Source organism: Scyliorhinus canicula, chromosome 4 (assembly GCF_902713615.1).
Source record: "Scyliorhinus canicula chromosome 4, sScyCan1.1, whole genome shotgun sequence".
In the NCBI taxonomy this organism is placed as follows: Eukaryota; Metazoa; Chordata; class Chondrichthyes; order Carcharhiniformes; family Scyliorhinidae; genus Scyliorhinus; species Scyliorhinus canicula.
In genome coordinates this window covers 90,364,095-90,383,015 of record NC_052149.1, presented here as the reverse complement: position 1 = coordinate 90,383,015, position 18,921 = coordinate 90,364,095, and the positions used below count along the sequence as shown (strand labels likewise).

General features: G+C 46.0%; 1 protein-coding gene across 1 annotated transcript in view; it reads right to left on the bottom strand.

Moving 5' to 3' along the window:
• Window positions 1-18,921, bottom strand: part of sass6 (SAS-6 centriolar assembly protein) — a 107,903-nt gene that overhangs the window by 57,120 nt on the left and 31,862 nt on the right. The window contains exons 8-10 of the mRNA XM_038794770.1: window positions 18,242-18,433; window positions 17,715-17,909; window positions 7,851-7,940 (exon numbers count right to left, since the gene is read on the bottom strand). Of these exons, the coding sequence (XP_038650698.1) occupies window positions 7,851-7,940; window positions 17,715-17,909; window positions 18,242-18,433 (477 nt within the window). The remainder of the gene's footprint in view (window positions 1-7,850; window positions 7,941-17,714; window positions 17,910-18,241; window positions 18,434-18,921) is intronic.

Below are 18,921 nucleotides of genomic sequence, written 5' to 3'. Positions count from 1 at the left end.
CAGAGCAAGTGTATACCCCTGAGAGGAAAAGGCTCCACTTCACAAAAACAAACAGCCATGAACAACTAAAGAGGTTAGGGACATCATAAAGCTAAAAGGGCTTACAAAATTGCAAAACATAGCACAGATCTGGACAAATGGGATAGATCAAAGAACAGCAAAGAGTCACAAAGCATCTCGTAATAGCGACTAAAAGGGATTTTGAAAGGAAACTTGAAAGTGACATCAAAATCAATAAGAAGAGGGCAACAGTGGTTAGCATTGCTGCCTCACGGAGCCGAGGTCCCAGGTTCGATCCGGGCTCTGGGTCACAGTCTGTGTGGAGTTTGCACATTCTCCCCGTGTTTGCCTCCCCGTGTTTGCGTGGGTTTTGCCTCCACATCCCAAAGATGTACAGGGTAGGTGGATTGGCCACACTAAGTTGCCCCTTAATTGGAAAAAATGAATTGGGTACTCTAAATTTATATTAAAAAAGCGGACAAAAGAAATCAATAAGAAATTTTATAATTATGTAAAGGGAAAGCGGGTGGTCAAGAGCAATGTAAGCCTATTAAAAACTGAAAATTGAGATATTGTCATTGATCATTGATAATGGCAGATATTCTGAACAATTACTTTGCCTCAGTACTTACTGTTGAAAAGGAGGATAACTTACTGGAAGTGCTGAAAAAATTAATAGTCGATAGAGGACAGGGACTTAATACAATTAACTAAGTACAGCATCAATAACCAGGAAATTAATAGAACTAAAGAGTGACAAATCCCCAGGACCTGACGGTTTCCATCCGAGGATGTTAAAGGACGTAGGAGAGCATATTGTAGATGTCTTCAGAATCTTTCCGATTTCCCTAGATTTAGCGATAGTCTCTCTGGATTGTAAAACTGCACACGTTAGATGGCATTGTAGACGGTCTAGAGATAGCATAAAATTGCAAGGAGATATTGACAGATTAAATGAATGGGCAAAATTGTGGCAAATGGAATTCAATATAAGCAAGTGTGAAGTTATCCATCTTGGACTAAAAAAAGATAGAGCAGAGTACTTTCGAAATGGAAAAAGGTTAAATATAGTGGATGTCAGGTGCACAGATCCTTAAAATGCCATGAACAAGTGCAGGAAATAATCAAAAAGGGTAATGGAATGCTAGCCTTTATATCTAGAGGATTGGAGTATGAAGTTATGCTGCAGTTGTTCAAAACCATGGTTAGAGCCCACTTGGAATACTGCGAGCAGTTCTGGGCACCACACCGTAGGAAGGATATTTTGGCCTTGGAGGGAGTGCAACATGGGTTTGCAAAAATGATATCTGGACTACAGAGGTTAAGTTACGAGGAGAGATAACACAAATTAGGCCTGATTTCACTAGAATTTAGAAAGTTACGGGGTGATCTGATTGAAGTATTCAAGAAAGACAAGGGAAAGACAGGGGCCAGGATTCTCATAAACGTGGCTAAGTGTTGACGCCGGCATAAGCACTGGAGTGTTTCACGCCGGCGTCAAGGGGCCTCTTGGCCCAGCGATTCTGTTGCCCACAGGGGTGCTCCAGCTGCCGTACATGGCCCTGTACTGCTCGCCACGGATCTGCACTTGGGCGCGGCGGTCGGCTGCGGGTCCGTGATGGTCGCTTGTGCGCCGGCGTGGTGCAACATGGCGGAGCCACACAGCGGGCTAGCACAAAAGAAGGTAGGCTCTCTCCTCTCCTCCCCCCCCCCCCCCCCCCCCCCCAAGATCGCACGCGCCCGCAGATCGGTGGCTCGCAGGCCTGGCTGTCATGGAGGCCGCCCCCCGGAGTCTGATTCCCCCCCACCAGGACAGCCACTGCGGCTGCAGGTCCGAACTCCCGCCGGGTGGAACCATATGGGAACCACACCGGCAGAACTCGGCCGATCGACCGCGGAGAATCACCATGGGGGCCTCTTTCAACAGCCCTCGACCGGCGCTGCTTTGACCGCGCGCGCGGCTGGAGGCGATTCATGGTCGCCGGAGAATCACAGCCCTGCGTGGGACCGGCGTCGCGGGCCCTCTTGGTGTTGACGTTGATTCCCCGAGCTGGCACGGGCTCGGAGAATCCCAGCCAGGATAGATAAAGATAAATTATTTCCACTGGTTGGAGATTCTAAAACTATAAGGCATAGTCTAAATATTAGGGCTTGACTGTTTAGGAGCGATATTAGGAAGCACTTCTTCACAGAAAGGGTGGTAGAGGTTTGGAATTCTCTCCCACAAACAGCAGCTAAAGCTAGAACATTGTTAATTTTAAATCCTAGAAAGATAGCCCAGTGAACCTCCCCTCTGAAAACATGTCCCTGGCCCGCCCCAACCCCTCCTTCCTTCACCATCTATACACCTCTTCCATCCCCCTCCACCAGCTTGAATCTATGATTCCGACACAATGGCGCCAACATCGACATATGATCCAGTTTAAAGTGCCTCCTCAGATGGCTTCAGATTTTTGTAGACAACTCCACTACCAGACTCCCTGTATATTTAATCGGAGCGAGAGGCAACAGGGCCGCCACCAGAGCCCTCAGGCTAGTACCCTTCCAAGACTCCTCCTCCAACCTGACCCAGTCTGCCTCCTCTGCCTCCCACCATTGTCTCACCTTCTCCACATTTGCTGCACAGAAGTAATGCAACAAGTTCGGGAGCGTCAACCTCCCTTCCCGCCTCTGCCTTTGTAACAAAGCCCTCTTCACCCGTGGCACCTTCCCTGCCCACACAAATTCTGAAATTAGCACATCCACCCTACCGAAAAAGGCCTCAGGGAGAAGAATCAAGAGGGACTGAAACACAAACAGAAATCTTGGCAGCACATTCATCTTCACCACCTGCACCATCCCCGCCAATGTCAAGTGCAGCGTATTCACCTTTTAAGGTTCTCCTTGACCTCCTCCACCAACCAGTCAGGTTTCACCTCTGAATTGGGCCCATTCATGTGGTACTGTACCGAACCGCTCACTTGCCACTTTAAATGGCAGAGCCCCCAGGTTCACAGTATTCACAGGAAACACCTCCATTTTCCCTACATTCAACTTATGACCCGAAAAAGCCCAAACCTCTCCAGTAAACCGATGATTATGCCCATACTTTTCAATGGGTCCGACATGAACAATAACAAGTCATCAGCGTACAATGACACCTGGTGCTCCCTGCCCCCCCCCCCCCCCACAATCCCCCATTACTCAAACGAGGCCCGAAGCACGATCGCCGAGCTCAATTGCCAATGCAAACAACAACGGCGACAGTGGGCATCCCTGCCTCGCCCCCATTACAACCCAAAATACCCCAGGTTCATCTCATTCCTTTGCACACTTGCCATAGAGGATGCACACAACAACTGGACCCATGCCACAAACCTCAGCCCAAACTCAAAGAAATACCTCCACTCTACCGATCAACGGCCTTCTCCAGGTCCATGGAGACTATTATCTCCGGAACCCACCCCCCGACAGAGTAATAATTATATTCAACAACCTCCTAATATTAACTAGAGAGCTGCCTCCCCTTCACAAAGCCCATTTGGTTCTCAGATTCCACCTTCGGAACACACTCCTCCAACCTTATCACCAGAACCTTGGCCAGGACTTTCACGTCATTATTTAGCAGTGAAATGGGCTCATAGTGTTGCTCGTTCTGGGTGAGTGTGCTTTACACTCAATTTGGCTCTGTTTTATTCCTTAGCTCTAGAGTTGCCAGGTATCGTTAAGATACCGCCACAAGTTTCAAGTTCAAGTTCAGACCAATAACTCAATATACCAGTTAGTAAGTTCAAACAAGACACGTTTATTATAATACAGTTATCTACTACTTATGCATATAAAACTAAAAGACTAGGCTATTCCGACCGCCAACAGGCCAATACTTATCTGGAATAAGGGAACTGCCAGATCAGGGAACAATGGCCTCTTGCTTTGTCCTGGATCCGCAGGCTTCCAGTTGGTGTGGACTAAAGGGGTCAGGAGTGTCTACTCTTTAGCGTGCGTTGTATGACACTTACTTGATGGCGGCTGCTGACCAGGCCTCTCCTTCTCAAGGTCTTCTGCTGCAACGGTGTTCTGCTGGGAGGGCCGGCTGGTCAAGAAGAAAGAATCAGTCCTGGGACCTGACTTTTATTAGGTCCCAGGGGCTTTGCGTCCTTCTGGGCGGACCCTCTCTAAACCTGCAATCGTTTGGGTCTCTTCCCAATTGATTGATTTGAATTTCCCCAATAACGGGGCTGTTCCTCGATCACTGGGCGGTTCCTTCCACCTTATTGGTGTCCTTTGTCTCAGACTCCACTGGCGCCGGGATGTCTGACCTTCTATAGAATGTAGCGATTGCAGTTAACTGTTGTGTCCATTGTGCCTGGGAATCACCGTGAATCGCTCACTTAATATGCGCAGCTCGTTAGTTACAATTCTGTCTGGTTTCTTTAGCAGCTAGAATACAGGGGATTCTGCAAACTGTTTGTTTCTTTGCCAATGTCCATTTTTCCCTGTAACCTTTGCGTTCTTCCATTTTGTGTGAGGAAGTGGCCAACCCAGGTGGTTACAAGAGGACCCGCACTCCAATGTATTCTTCCCCTTTTTCAGGATCAGCGAAATCGACGCCTGCGCTAACATAGCTGGCAACTCCTCCTTTTCACTAAACATGCCCAAAAGGTGGGGGGGGGGGCAACTCTTGCTAATAAAATTCCACCAGAAAGTGCACCGGCTCCAGCGTCTTCCCTGACTGCATCATACCAATCCACTTCATCACCTCCTTTAGCCCTATTGGCTCCTCCAGCTCCAGGTAGACCAGCCCATCCCAAAACCAACCCATACGAGCCTCCTCTTCCCCCACCACCCAGCCCTATACAGCCCCTCATCAAAGGCCTTACACATCTCATTTATCCTCTCCGGATCCAACACCATGCAGCGTACCGCGTACCACCCCGCACCCCCCATCCACCGGCCACCCCGCCCCCGTCTTCTTGCTCAATGACATAGCAACCCCCCTTAACGTTGACTCAACCCCAGACTGAAACACTTGCCCGCCCACCCACCCCTTCCTCAACCTCGTCTGATTGTTTGTCCGGGGATGCGTCTCCTGCAAGAAAATCACCTCGGCTCTCAAACTCTTCAAGTGTGCGAACACCTGGAACTGTTTAACCAGCCCATTTAGCCCACAGCCATTCCATGTCACAATCCTCACCAGAGGTTGATATATTTTGTCCTGGTTGAGTGCCCAGGTTGCAAACCTTTGTTCACATTTTTCAGAGAAAACAACTTTTGCGTCTGGTGTGATAGCCAGCAATCAAGTGGTATTCTCTCTTGTTACATCTGATGAAGTGTTAATTTCATTTGATTTCTTTCTGAAGGTGCAGTCTCAACAAGCAGCCTTGAGCGCTAAACTTTACAAGACAACCATGTTTTACAACACCCCCTTTCAAATAAACTCAATGAAGTGTCAAGAAAGAGCTTAATACCTGTGGGATAAAAAGGGCAGCTATAGACGAGATGCAGGAACAAAGAAGCTACTGCTGTGGAAAAACAGCAATAACTGTTTGCGTTAATGTCCAGGTAACATACTTTTAAGGAGTTTGGTTTATTTTCAAAGGAAAGAAAACAGAACAGAGGGAGCTCTTGAAGATTTAAGGAATGGGGGAATAGTCAAGGTATGTCTTGCTGGTGATAATCACATCTGACAAAACTAGGGCAGTGTGGAATGATTGTTGAAGTGCACTGGAGATTTGGACCAGGTGTGGCAGGGAGAAGTGAAGCTCTGCTGGAGAGCCAGTGAAAATGCAGGGAAATGGTAGACAGGAGAGAGGTCCCAGATTCAGTGAATCTGCCTTGGAGGCACCTGTAACACATGTGGAATCCAGGAGAGGCCACATTTTTGTAGGGACTAGGAGGTCCGCAAGGGAGTGGTAGCAGGTTGCCATGGAGGTGAATGCATGGAGTCTGACCCCAATGACACAGCCGGAAATGTTTAGTAACCTCACACGTGATCAAGGGGAACAGATGCATCCATACCTCATGTCTCATACCTACTACACTACACTACTCAATGCACAACAACCCCATCGCTCGTCCAGCAGCTATCACTGGCAGTTGGAACTCACACCTAATATTCAGATACACCACTCCCATCAACCCCTACCAATGCTAGCAGTCTCTCAGAACACCTCTTGTTGCCTCCACAGGCCACCAGCTATTCACCCAAGTACATTGCCAAATAATCACTGACATTCTTTCCTCTTCCTTACAGTAGGAAAGCATTGTGGATAGCACAATCGCTTCACAGCTCCAGGGTCCCAGGTTCGATTCCGGCTTGGTCACTGTCTGTGCGGAGTCTGCACATCCTCCCCGTGTGTGCGTGGGTTTCCTCCGGGTGCTCCGGTTTCCTCCCACAATCCAAAGATGTGCGGGTTAGGTGGATTGGCCATGATAAATTGCCCTTAGTGTCCAAAATTGCCCTTAGTGTTGGGTGGGGTTACTGGGTTTTGGGGATAGGGTGGAGGTGTTGACCTTGGGTAGGGTGCTCTTTCCAAGAGCCGGTGCAGACTCGATGGGCCGAATGGCCTCCTTCTGCACTGTAAATCTATGTAAATACCAGGAAGATTGAACTTTTGGAGAGTTGGTATGACACCATCTCGAATCCCCTTGAGATGATGTGTTGCATCATTGTGTCAGCAGTAGAAGAGCATTTGGCACAACCAAGACCATCCACGATGATGCTAAGTGACTGCCGTATACCCCCTTTGAACTTCATTCCATACTTCAGGTGAGGAGGAAGTAGACGTTTCAGATGGTGTGATTTTTGACTTCCTACTTTCCTCCCCACCCCAACATTTCCCTTCTGCTATTATGCTTTCAGGTCCGCAAGAAACGTCACTTGGACAGCCTCCACGTAACCAAAGAGAAAGAGGTCCCAGGATTGCGATCATTTCATCTGTCACTCAGCCAACAGATACTGGCACTTTGCAAACTTTAGGGGTTAATATAGAGTTAGGATTAGCATGTGGTGAGCCACCAGGCACGAGGAAAGGTGGCATGAATGCAAAAACGTTCTACTGCAAAGGATACAGTAGAAGATTTTGATATAGCAGTATACAGGAGATCGTTAATGAGTATGCACACCTAGATACTTTGTGTATTGGCAAGCGTACCAGAAATTCTTCATCAACATGAAGGATCATGAGGAGTTCAGCTCTAATGTGGCTAAAGGCACTACACAGAGCATGGGGCCCAGCCCTTCCAACATGGAAATTGTTACCAATGACCTAACCAGGATCAAACGTCTGGTGGCCGCTGTCGCAACTACCACTACACACAGTCAGAAGTCTCCCAAAGTCTCAGTGCTGCAGAAGCTCAGATATAGTTAATAAAATCCATGCTTGCTGTCATGCAGAATCAGGCTACTACCATTGTGAATGGGGTTGTCAGTGCTCAAAGGACAGATTCTCGCAGCAGTCCAGCAATCTGTGCTCCAGCAGATTACTAACAATGTGGAGACATCATTCCGGGGGAATGGCACTAGCACCATGGCAGACAAACCTCTTTTCCTCTCAAACACTGTTTTCTCCCACCACTACCATTCTGTCAGTATCTATTATTCCCTCAGCCAGCAAGCCAAGACTGCTGCCTACCATGCCATGATTGTGCAGTCCGAAGCCAAGCCCCTCAATGCCCAGAGCTGTTTTTGAATTAAAATTTTCAAATTATCCAATATATATTTAGGAATCCTCTTTCTCCCAGCAGTATGCTGGAGTTAGCACATTGTACTAAGCCAATAAATCAGGGGTACAAATGGGTTAGAAAACAAGATTCTCACCTGCTAAAGATCAATGCTTAGAGGGGAACCCAGACACACACATACTACCTACCTTAAGCAGTTCTTCTGATAGAGACTTCACAGTGGCTTCCAGTTGCTCTACTTGAACTTGCTTCTTTTCAGAGTTTTCTTCAAATGACAGCTGAAATTAATTTTAAGGAACTGCAATTGAGTTTTATTTAATTCTAGCAAAACTACATTCAAACTTAAGTGTTAAATGGGTTAAAATGTTACTCCATATACATCTTACGAAAAAGCATAGCTCTATCATGCCTCCGACAGGAGTTTAAAAAAATAATTTTAGGTATAAAAAGTAATGTTTGACTCAGGTGAACTACATCTTTGAAGTTATTTTGTCCTGTTCGAGTACAGAGGGCTATCTGCAAACATCCATTTCATTTGACGTAGCTAGTTTCCCCTCATTTGATGTCATCCATTTCTGTACACTAACTATGCTGGAAGATTACAAGCTGCCTGAGTCTATCATACTTAACGATTTTCATGAATGATGGTTCATAAACTGAAGAAGTTGATACATTCAATAGATACAAAATTTGGTTGTAAAGCATTGGTATTTTTTGGTGCCACTTCAGATCCAAAATAGTATTTGCGCAATGTGCACACACATCTGATGCTGGCCATGCTTGGTTCCATTTTGAGTAAGTCATTAGTGGGAGTGCTGCAAGTAAACACTGGAACCATGTAGAGCAGTCAAATAGTGATTACAGTCAGTGGGTAATGATGATTTGACAGTAGAAGTACTATTTTCTGACCTCAATGCTGCAGCTAACACTCTCTTAATCATGCAAAGCTGAATATGAAAATGAAAAATGAAATGAAAATCACTTATTGTCACGAGTAGGCTTCAATTAAGTTACTGTGAAAGGCCCCTAGTCGCCACGGCGGGCTCCTTCAAGACTGGAAGACGCAACGCCTCCAACATCCCTCAGTTGACTGTCCTCTATTGTATAAAGGTGGTCACTCACACTCAGCATGCAAAGATGTTATAGAGGGAATAAACATAGCTTCTCAATTGCAGTAGGCTTCCCGTATTGCAGGATGCCATTAACTGAATATATGTCGCTCTGCAAGTGTTGAGGGTAAATTCAAAGGTGAAACGCAACCACAAAGTGCTCCAGGTGGTGTACAACTGTCCTCAGAGCATCATGCAGCTCTATGCCCAATGTCCCAGCAACAATTCTTCTGCACCAATCTACTATGTCATCGGCATTTCAGGCACCATGAGAAACCAGGGATGTGCTATTGCGCATTAGGGGCTATCCGGTGATTAGCTGGACCATGATTACAATGCGCAACATATGCTTGCAAGGGTAGTATGAGTAAAATGAGAGCCATTCTGCCCAAAATGTCATCAAATAGACCACAGGGTGCTTAAGCTTCTGCTTGAATCACACTGGAGGAACCCCTCTCCAGAACGTGCATCATAATTCATTTTTTTTTAATAAATGTTTTTTATTGAGTTTTCATCATAATTCATTATAGTCAAGTGCATGCTGTACAAACTCACCCATCATGAGGATACAACCCTTGCTATCAACATATGGTGAGCAGCTGAAGAGGAAGAGGGAGGGGAAGGTGAGGTGGAAGAGGAGGCAACCAACATCTCCCCTTTATGACTGGGCTGTCTGTAAGAGGCTCATCTGCCAATACCAGTGAATGCAACCACAATTCCCCATTCAACCACAGTCACACATCTTACATTCCCTCTTAGTTTAATCAATGTAGCTTCACCTTAGCCACAATGCTGAAATAAATGGCATCACAAAATAAACATTCAAACCAATTTTATCAATTAAACCATTCAATATTCCATATAAAAGCCAACTAATCATATAAAATGTAACAAGCTCAATAAAAACATTTTTTTTAAAAGCCAACTAATCACCCATGTGCATTTGCTTTGTGCCTGCCTTCCATGTGTCTTTTCTTATCCTAATCTCTACACCGTGCTATTTCCATTGGCTACAGCAAGGTTGGCAGATGGTTGCTGACTTTCAATACGAAGGTTGCAGCTAGCCTTGTATGGTGATCTTGCATAGTTCTGGCCCTGGAAGACTTGATCTTAGAACCATGGTATCAAAGAATTTCTCCAGTACAAGAAGCCATTTGGCCCATCGAGCCTGCACCAACCCTCTGAAACAGTACCCTACCGTGGCCCACTACTCCGCCCTAACCCCATCTAACCTACAGATCTTTGGACACTAAGGGGCAATTTAGCATGGCCTATCCACCTAACCTGCACATCTTTGGACTTTGGGAAGAAACCGAAGCATCGGGGGAGGGGGGGAACCCACGCAGACACGGGAAGAAAGTGCTAATTCCACAGTCACCCAAGGCCGGAATGAACCCAGATCCCTGGCTTTGTGAAGCAGCAGTGCTAACCATTGTGCCACCGTGCTGCCCATCTTGAAATGCTCAATCCCCATATAGGAGACTGTCAACTTGGCTGGTTAGCTCACTGACAAGCAGCAGCAAAGGTACTGGCCAAGTTGCAGTGGTGGGAAAAAAAATGCTGTTATCCTGAGAGAGGTTTGTGCTCCATGATTGAACTGGGAGTCAACCCTTGCAAAGCCTCAGCAATTCTAGCACTGTTTTCCAATACAAATTGCTGAATTGCTGAGACTCCGCAAGCCCCTTTGAATGTATCGGCAACCATAACATCAGCAGATTGTATGACTTCAGGTTGAGCTTCCACTTCAGTACTCAGATTTGGGTGCTTTCTGCTTGTGTTGCAATGGAAGCCGAGACTGGTTGGGTCCACAAGTGTGGTAACGCAAATGGCTACCAATTCAATACTGGAAACAATGGGCTCCAAATTTTGCACAAAGCAAGGTTGGTGCCAATTTTTTCCTTGCCCTTCGACAATGACCATAGGCTTTCTGGCAGGCCTGCCAATGCGTCCAGAATTTTTTTTTTATTTTTTAAATGTATTTTATTACAAACATGTATCAAAGCAGGTTACAGCAAATAAACACCCCGGGAAACATACTTCCCAACAATCAACTATACAGTCTGTACAGATTTTTCCCCTTTTTCACCCCCCCCCCCCCAACCACCCAACACCCCTGAGACGAACAGCTCCTCAAACACTTCACAAACATCCCCCACCTTTTCTCAAACTCCCCTGCTGAGCCCCTTAACTCATACTTTATCTTCTCTACTCGTTTAGCGAGTTGGTCACACCGCAGGTGAAGGTTACTGAGGGAGATAGAAAATGGGTGACCAAAAGAAAGAGCAAGAGTAGGAAGGCAGTGCAGGTGTCCCCTGCGGTCATCTCCCTGCAAAACAGATATACCGCTTTGGATACTGTTGAGGGAGATGGCTCACCAGGGGAAGGCAGCAGCAGCCAGGTTCATGGCACCGTGGCTGGCTCTGCTGCACAGCAGGGCAGGAAGAAAAATGGCAGGGCTATAGTGATAGGGGACTCGATCGTAAGGGGAATAGACAGGCGGTTCTGTGGACGCAATCGAGACTCCAGGATGGTATGTTGCCTCCCTGGTGCAAGGGTCAAGGATGTCTCGGAGCGGCTGCAGGACATTCTGGGGGGGGGGGGGGGGGGGGGGGGGGAGGGTGAACAGCCAGCTGTCGTGGTGCACATAGGCACCAATGATATAGGTAAAAAATGGGATGAGGTCCTACAAGCGGAATTCAGGGAGTTAGGAGTTAAACTAAAAAGTAGAACCTCAAAGGTAGTAATCTCAGGATTGCTACCAGTGCCACGAGCTAGTTAGAGTAGGAATGTCAGGATAGATAAATGAATGCGTGGCTCGAGAGATGGTGCAAGAGGGAGGGATTCAAATTCCTGGGGCATGGGACCGGTTCTGGGGGAGGTGGGACCAGTACAAACCGGACGGTCTGCACTTGGGCAGGACGGAACCGATGTCCTAGGGGGGGTGTTTTCTAGAGCTGTTGGGGAGGGTTTAAACTAATGTGGCAGGGGGATGGGAACCAATGCTGGAAGTTGGAAGGTAGTAAAACAGGGACAGAAACAAAAGGAAGTAAGGGGAAAAGTGCAAGGCAGAGAAGACATAGTCAGAAATCCATAAGGGCGACAGTACAAGGTACAGTGACTGAGGGGAGCACAGTGAATAGGCCCAGTAATAACAAAAGGAATAAAACTGGAGATGTTAAGATTCAAAACAGAGGTAAAAAAACCAACATAAGTGTACTTTACCTGAATGCTCGTAGTATTCGGAATAAAGTAAATGAGTTGGTGGCACAAATCATCGTAAATGACTATGATTTAGTGGCCATTACTGAAACATGGTTAAAGGATGGTCACGACTGGGAGTTAAATATCCGAGGGTATCAAACTATTCGGAAGGACAGAGTGGATGGTAAGGGAGGTGGTGTTGCTCTGTTATTTAAGGATGACATCCGGGCAATAGTAAGGGATGACATCGGTGCTATGGAGGATAAGGTTGAATCCATTTGGGTGGAAATCAGGAATAGTAAGGCGAAAAAGTCACTGATAGGAGTAGTCTATCGGCCACCAAATAGTAACGAGATGGTGGGGCAGGCAATAAACAAAGAAATAACTGATGCATGTAGACATGGTACAGCAGTTATCATGGGGGATTTTAATCTACATGTCGATTGGTATAACCAGGTTGGTCAAGGCAACCGTGAGGAGGAGTTTATAGAATGTATCCGCGATAGTTTCCTAGAACAGTATGTAATGGAACCTACGAGGGAACAAGCGGTCCTAGATCTTGTCCTGTGTAATGAGACAGGATTGATTCATGATCTCATAGTTAGGGATCCTCTCGGAAGGAGCGATCACAATATGGTGGAATTTAAAATACAGATGGAGGGTGAGAAAGTAAAATCAAATACTAGTGTTTTGTGTTTAAACAAAGGAGATTACAAGGGGATGAGAGAAGAACTAGCTAAGGTAGACTGGGAGCTAAGACTTTATGGTGGAACAGTTGAGGAACAGTGGAGAACCTTCCAAGCGATTTTTCACAGTGCTCAGCAAAGGTTTATACTAACAAAAAGGAAGGACGGAAGAAAGAGGGAAAATCGACCGTGGATATCTAAGGAAATAAGGGAGAGTATCAAATTGAAGGAAAAAGCATATAAAGTGGCAAAGATTGCTGGGAGATTAGAGGACTGGGAAATCTTTAGGGGGCAACAGAAAGCTACTAAAAAAGCTATAAAGAAGAGTAAGATAGAGTATGAGAGTAAACTTGCTCAGAATATAAAAACAGACAGTAAAAGTTTTTACAAATATATAAGGCAAAAAAGAGTGGCTAAGGTAAATATTGGTCCTTTAGAGGATGAGAAGGGAGTTTTAATAATGGGAAATGAGGAAATGGCTGAGGAACTGAACAGGTTTTTTGGGTCGGTCTTCACAGTGGAAGACACAAATAACATGCCAGCGACTGATAGAAATGAGGCTATGACAGGTGAGGAACTTGAGAGGATTGTTATCACTAAGGAGGTAGTGATGGGCAAGCTAATGGGGCTTACGGTAGACAAGTCTCCTGGCCCTGATGGAATGCATCCCAGAGTGCTAAAAGAGATGGCTAGGGAAATTGCAGATGCACTAGTGATAATTTACCGAAATTCACTAGACTCTGGGGTGGTCCCGGTGGATTGGAAATTAGCAAACGTGACGCCACTGTTTAAAAAAGGAGGTAGGCAGAAAGCAGGAAATTATAGGCCAGTGAGTTTAACTTCGGTAATAGGGAAGATGCTGGAATCTATCATCAAGGAAGAAATTGCGAGGCATCTGGATAGAAATTGTCCCATTGGGCAGACGCAGCATGGGTTCGTTAAAGGCAGGTCATGCCTAACTAATTTAGTGGAATTTTTTGAGGACATTACCAGTGCAGTAGATAACGGGGAGCCGATGGATGTGGTATATCTGGATTTCCAGAAAGCCTTTGACAAGGTGCTACACAAAAGGTTGCTGCATAAGATAAAGATGCATGGCATTAAGGGTAAAGTAGTAGCATGGATAGAGGATTGGTTAATTAATAGAAAGCAAAGAGTTGGGATAAATGGGTGTTTCTCTGGTTGGCAATCAGTAGCTAGTGGTGTCCCTCAGGGATCCGTGTTGGGCCCACAATTGTTCACAATTTACATTGATGATTTGGAGTTGGGGACCAAGGGCAATGTGTCCAAGTTTGCAGATGACACTAAGGTGAGTGGTAAAGCGAAAAGTGCAGAGGATACTGGAAGTCTGCAGAGGGATTTGGATAGGTTAAGTGAATGGGCTCGGGTCTGGCAGATGGAATACAATGTTGACAAATGTGAGGTTATCCATTTTGGTAGGAATAACAGCAAACGGGATTATTATTTAAACGATAAAATATTAAAGCATGCCGCTGTTCAGAGAGACTTGGGTGTGCTAGTGCATGAGTCACAGAAGGTTGGTTTACAAGTGCAACAGGTGATTAAGAAGGCAAATTGAATTTTGTCCTTCATTGCTAGAGGGATGGAGTTTAAGACTAGGGAGGTTATGTTGCAATTGTATAAGGTGTTAGTGCGGCCACACCTGGAGTATTGTGTTCAGTTTTGGTCTCCTTACTTGAGAAAGGACGTACTGGCGCTGGAGGGTGTGCAGAGGAGATTCACTAGGTTAATCCCAGAGCTGAAGGGGTTGGATTATGAGGAGCGGTTGAGTAAACTAGGACTGTACTCGTTGGAATTTAGAAGGATGAGGGGGGATCTTATAGAAACATTTAAAATTATGAAGGGAATAGATAGGATAGATACGGGCAGGTTGTTTCCACTGGCGGGTGACAGCAGAACTAGGGGGCATAGCCTCAAAATAAGGGGAAGTAGATTTAGGACTGAGTTTAGGAGGAACTTCTTCACCCAAAGGGTTGTGAATCTATGGAATTCCTTGCCCAGTGAAGCAGTTGAGGCTCCTTCATTACATGTTTTTAAGGTAAAGATAGATAGTTTTTTGAAGAATAAAGGGATTAAGGGTTATGATGTTCGGGCCGGAAAGTGGAGCTGAGTCCACAAAAGATCAGCCATGATCTAATTGAATGGCGGAGCAGGCTCGAGGGGCCAGATGGCCTACTCCTGCTCCTAGTTCTTATGTTCTTATGTTCTACCCGCAGGAAGTCGTACAGGCTACCCAACCATGCTGCTACCCCCGGTGGCGATGCAGACTGCCACTCCAGCAAAATTCGCCACCGTACAATCAGAGAGGCGAAGGCCATGACATCGGCCTTCCTGCTCTCCATGAGCTCCGGCTTCTCTGAAACCCCAAATATCGCCACCAAAAGGTCGGGGTCCACCTCCTCCACCACTACCCTGGCTTAGACCACAAACACTTCTGCCCAGAAACTTCCCAATTTTTCACAACCCCAAAACATGTGCACGTGATTCGCTGGCACCCGACCACATCTCTCACACTCATCTGCTGCCCCCTGAAGAACCCACTCATTCTCGCCCGAGTCGTATGCACCCTGTGCACCACCTTAAACTGTATCAGGCTCATCTTTGCACAAGAGGAGGTGCCATTTACCCTTCGCAGTGCCTCACTCCATACTCCCCAATTGGTCACCCCTCCCAACTCCGCTTCTCATTTCTCCTTGATCTATATATATCCCCAATTCTTCCCTCCCCATCACATCTGAAGCAACAGTCACTCCAGCAGGGTGTATCCCGGCAACCTAGGGAACCCCTTCAGACCTTTCGCGCAAAGTTCCTAACCCGCAGATACCTGAACTCACTACGCCTCGGCAGCTCCTCCAGACTGGCGATCCTTTCCTCCAAATACAAATGCCTCACCTTGACCAGCCCCACTTCCCTCCACCTCCTGTATACACTATCCAGCCCCCCAGCCCAAACCCATGATTCTCGCACAGCGGCGTTAGCACCGACATCCCTTCCATCCTAAAATGCCTCCTCAACCAATTCCATATCTTCAACATGGACTGCACCACCGGGTTCCCTGAACATCTACTCGAAGCCAATGGCAACGCTACAATCGCAATAGTCCTCAAACTAGACCCCTCACATGATTCCTCCTCCATCCAAACCCACTCTACACCTTCTCCTTCGCACCACCGCTGCACCTTGTCCACACTCGCCACCCAATAATAATGAAGCAAGTTCGGCAACGCCAAACCCCCTCAGTTGCCTCTGCCGCTGTAGCAGGGTCCTCCCCACCCTCGGCACCTTCCCTGCCCACAAAGTCTGAGATAATTGTGTCCACTTTCAGTAAATAGGCCTTTGGTATAAAAGATCGGGAAAGCCTTAAAGATAAACAAGAACCTCGGTAGAATATTCATTTTCACCACTTGGACCCTCCCCGCCAATGTTAAGTGCAGTGTATCCCACCTCTTAAGATCCTCCCTGGCCTCCTCCATCAGTTTTGTTAAGTTCCACTTATGGAGCCCTGTCCATTCCCTCGCTATCTGAATCCCCAAATACCTAAACCTACCCCTCGCTACTGTAAATGGCATCCCTCCTAAATTAGCCCACTGTCCCAGCTCATTCACTGGGGAAACCTCGCTTTTCCCTCCATTCAGTTTGTACTGAGAACCGTCCAAACCTCCCCAACAGGCCCATAATCCTTCCCATACTCTCCAACGGATCCGAAACATACAGCCAGGTCATCGGCACAAACGACACCCGATGTTCCCTCTGTCCCCCATAGTCCCCCGTCCACCACTCCACCGACCCCCTGAGAGCCATTGCCAACAGCTCTATGGCCAGCGCAAGCAGCAACGGCGACAGTGAGCACCCCTGCCTCGTACCCCTGTGTAAGTCAAAGCTTTGTGAGCGCATATCATTCATCCTCACCCTCGCCCTTGGTGCCACACACAGCAACCGCACACATGTCACAAACCCATACCTTTCAACAAATACCGCCACTCCACCCGATCAAATGCTTCCTCTGCGTCCATGGACACCACCTCCTCCAGTACCAGAGCCCCCGACGGATTCATCACCACATTCAACAGTCATCTTATATTACCCGCGAGCTGCCTGCCCTTCACGAAGCCTATTTGATCTTCTCAACCACCCCAAGGACACAATCCTCCATCTTCCTCGCCAACAACTTAGCCAATACTTTCACATCCGCGTTCAATAGTGATATGGTCTACCGGATCCTTCATGCGACCAGAATTTGTGTGTGCATACCATAACTTTCCAAATATAAAAGTCCCCCACAAGTGACGTCTTGCCTTTGTCATTTCTCATCTCCGCCCAAACTGCTCTCACATCCTGGTTTCTGAATTTAGGTCATCCCGCTCTAATGTGCTAATACTATCATTAATTAACAGTAAGAAGTCTTACAACACCAGGTTAAAGTCCAACAGGTTTGATTCAAACACGAGCTTTCGGAGCGCAGCTCCTTCCTCAGGTGAAACATTTCACCTGAGGAAGGAGCTGCGCTCCGAAAGCTCGTGTTTGAATCAAACCTGTTGGACTTTAACCTGGTGTTGTAAGACTTCTTACTGTGCTCACCCCAGTCCAACGCCGGCATCTCCACATCATTAATTAACAGAGCCACCCTCCTGACTTCCTATCCTTCCTGAATGACCCATACCAATATTCAGGTCCAATGTATGTCATCCTGTAACCACGTCTCTGTAATAGCCATCAGATGGTGTTTCTATTTGTGTTATCAGTTCATCTGTTTAGTTTTGAATGTTAGATGCATTCAGATACAGAGCCTTAAGTTTCGTTCTTTTATTATTTTTGGAGCATCTAATATAAATTGGCAACAGTTCCTGGGACCTTCAGTTCCTCACTGTGCAGCCCATATGGACTCTTGTGTAATCTGCCTATGCTGTTCCATCCTGTTCAATCACACAAGGATGCACATTTAATTTATCTTTATACTTTTATGAGTTTTTGTGCATTGAAAAATAAGCAGTTCTAATACATTCCAGCAGTATTTTTGCAACAAAATCGCATTTACCTTTTGTTCCTGAGTAGCTTCCAATACTTCCTTAGTTCTAGACACCAACTGGTCCTTGTCTTTGGTCTCTTGCTGTAAAACAGCAACACGAGTTTGCAGTTGGTTAATCAACTTGTCCTTTTCATGGCATTCTGCATCAAGCATTGAATTCTCCCGATGTAATGACTGTACTTCTTGTTTTGCTCTGTGACATTCCTATCAATAAAAATTACATGGAGAATTTATACCAATTATTACATTTCTTAATATTATTTTTTTAAAATAAATTTAGAATACCCAATTATTTATTTCCAATTAAGGGGAAATTTAGCGTGGCCAATCCACCTACCCTGCACATCTTTTGGGTTGCGAGGGCGAGACCCACGCAAACACGGGGAGAATGTGCAAACTCCACACGGACAGTCACACGGACAGTGACCCGGAACCGGGATCGAACCCGGGTCCTCGGCGGTGTGAGGCAGCAGGACAAACCACGGTGCCGCCCTAAATTTCTCAATTTTCTTAACATAGAATTGAAAAATCCTTACATCTTCCAAGCTTAAAAGTTTTGCTTTAATTTCTTGGATGGCATACTCTGCTTTGTATCGCCTTTCAGTAAGCTCTTTGTTTACAGTATCTAGCTTTGCTAGACTGGTCTGTAATTGCTGAAGGCTTCTCCTGTGAGCAGTTTCCAACTCCTCCTTCTGCTGTTCAGATTGTTGCTGCCATTGCGTCTGAGCCTGAATCAAAACAGAAGCAGTGCATAACCGATATTTATTAACTTGGTTCAAAATTTCTCTTGCTTTACACCAATCCTCTCATTAGATTGCTCCACAAAATGATTTTCATTTGAAAGGCAATCTTGACCAGCCTGTGACTATAGCCAGTCCCACTTTAATTGTTAATCAGGAAAGAAGCTTACAATAAGAATAAAAGAAATAGAATTATTAAATTATTAATCTTTTCTTCTGTAACTACCCTCCAAACAACTCTGAAATCTACAATCATCTGTCAGGTACAGCCTTGTCAGCTTAACAATTGAATACTTCACTTAAGTCACTAAATCATTTTGGAAAACAGTTCTATTGTTAAGGCCTTTTTACTGGTTGCTAAAAACACATTTAAGCCATAAGAGAAAAGCTTTGCTTATGCCAATGTTGCTTTCAAAAAATAGTTGAATTTTGAAGCCAGCTTATTAATTCAACAATCATTTGTTGATAGTTAGAAG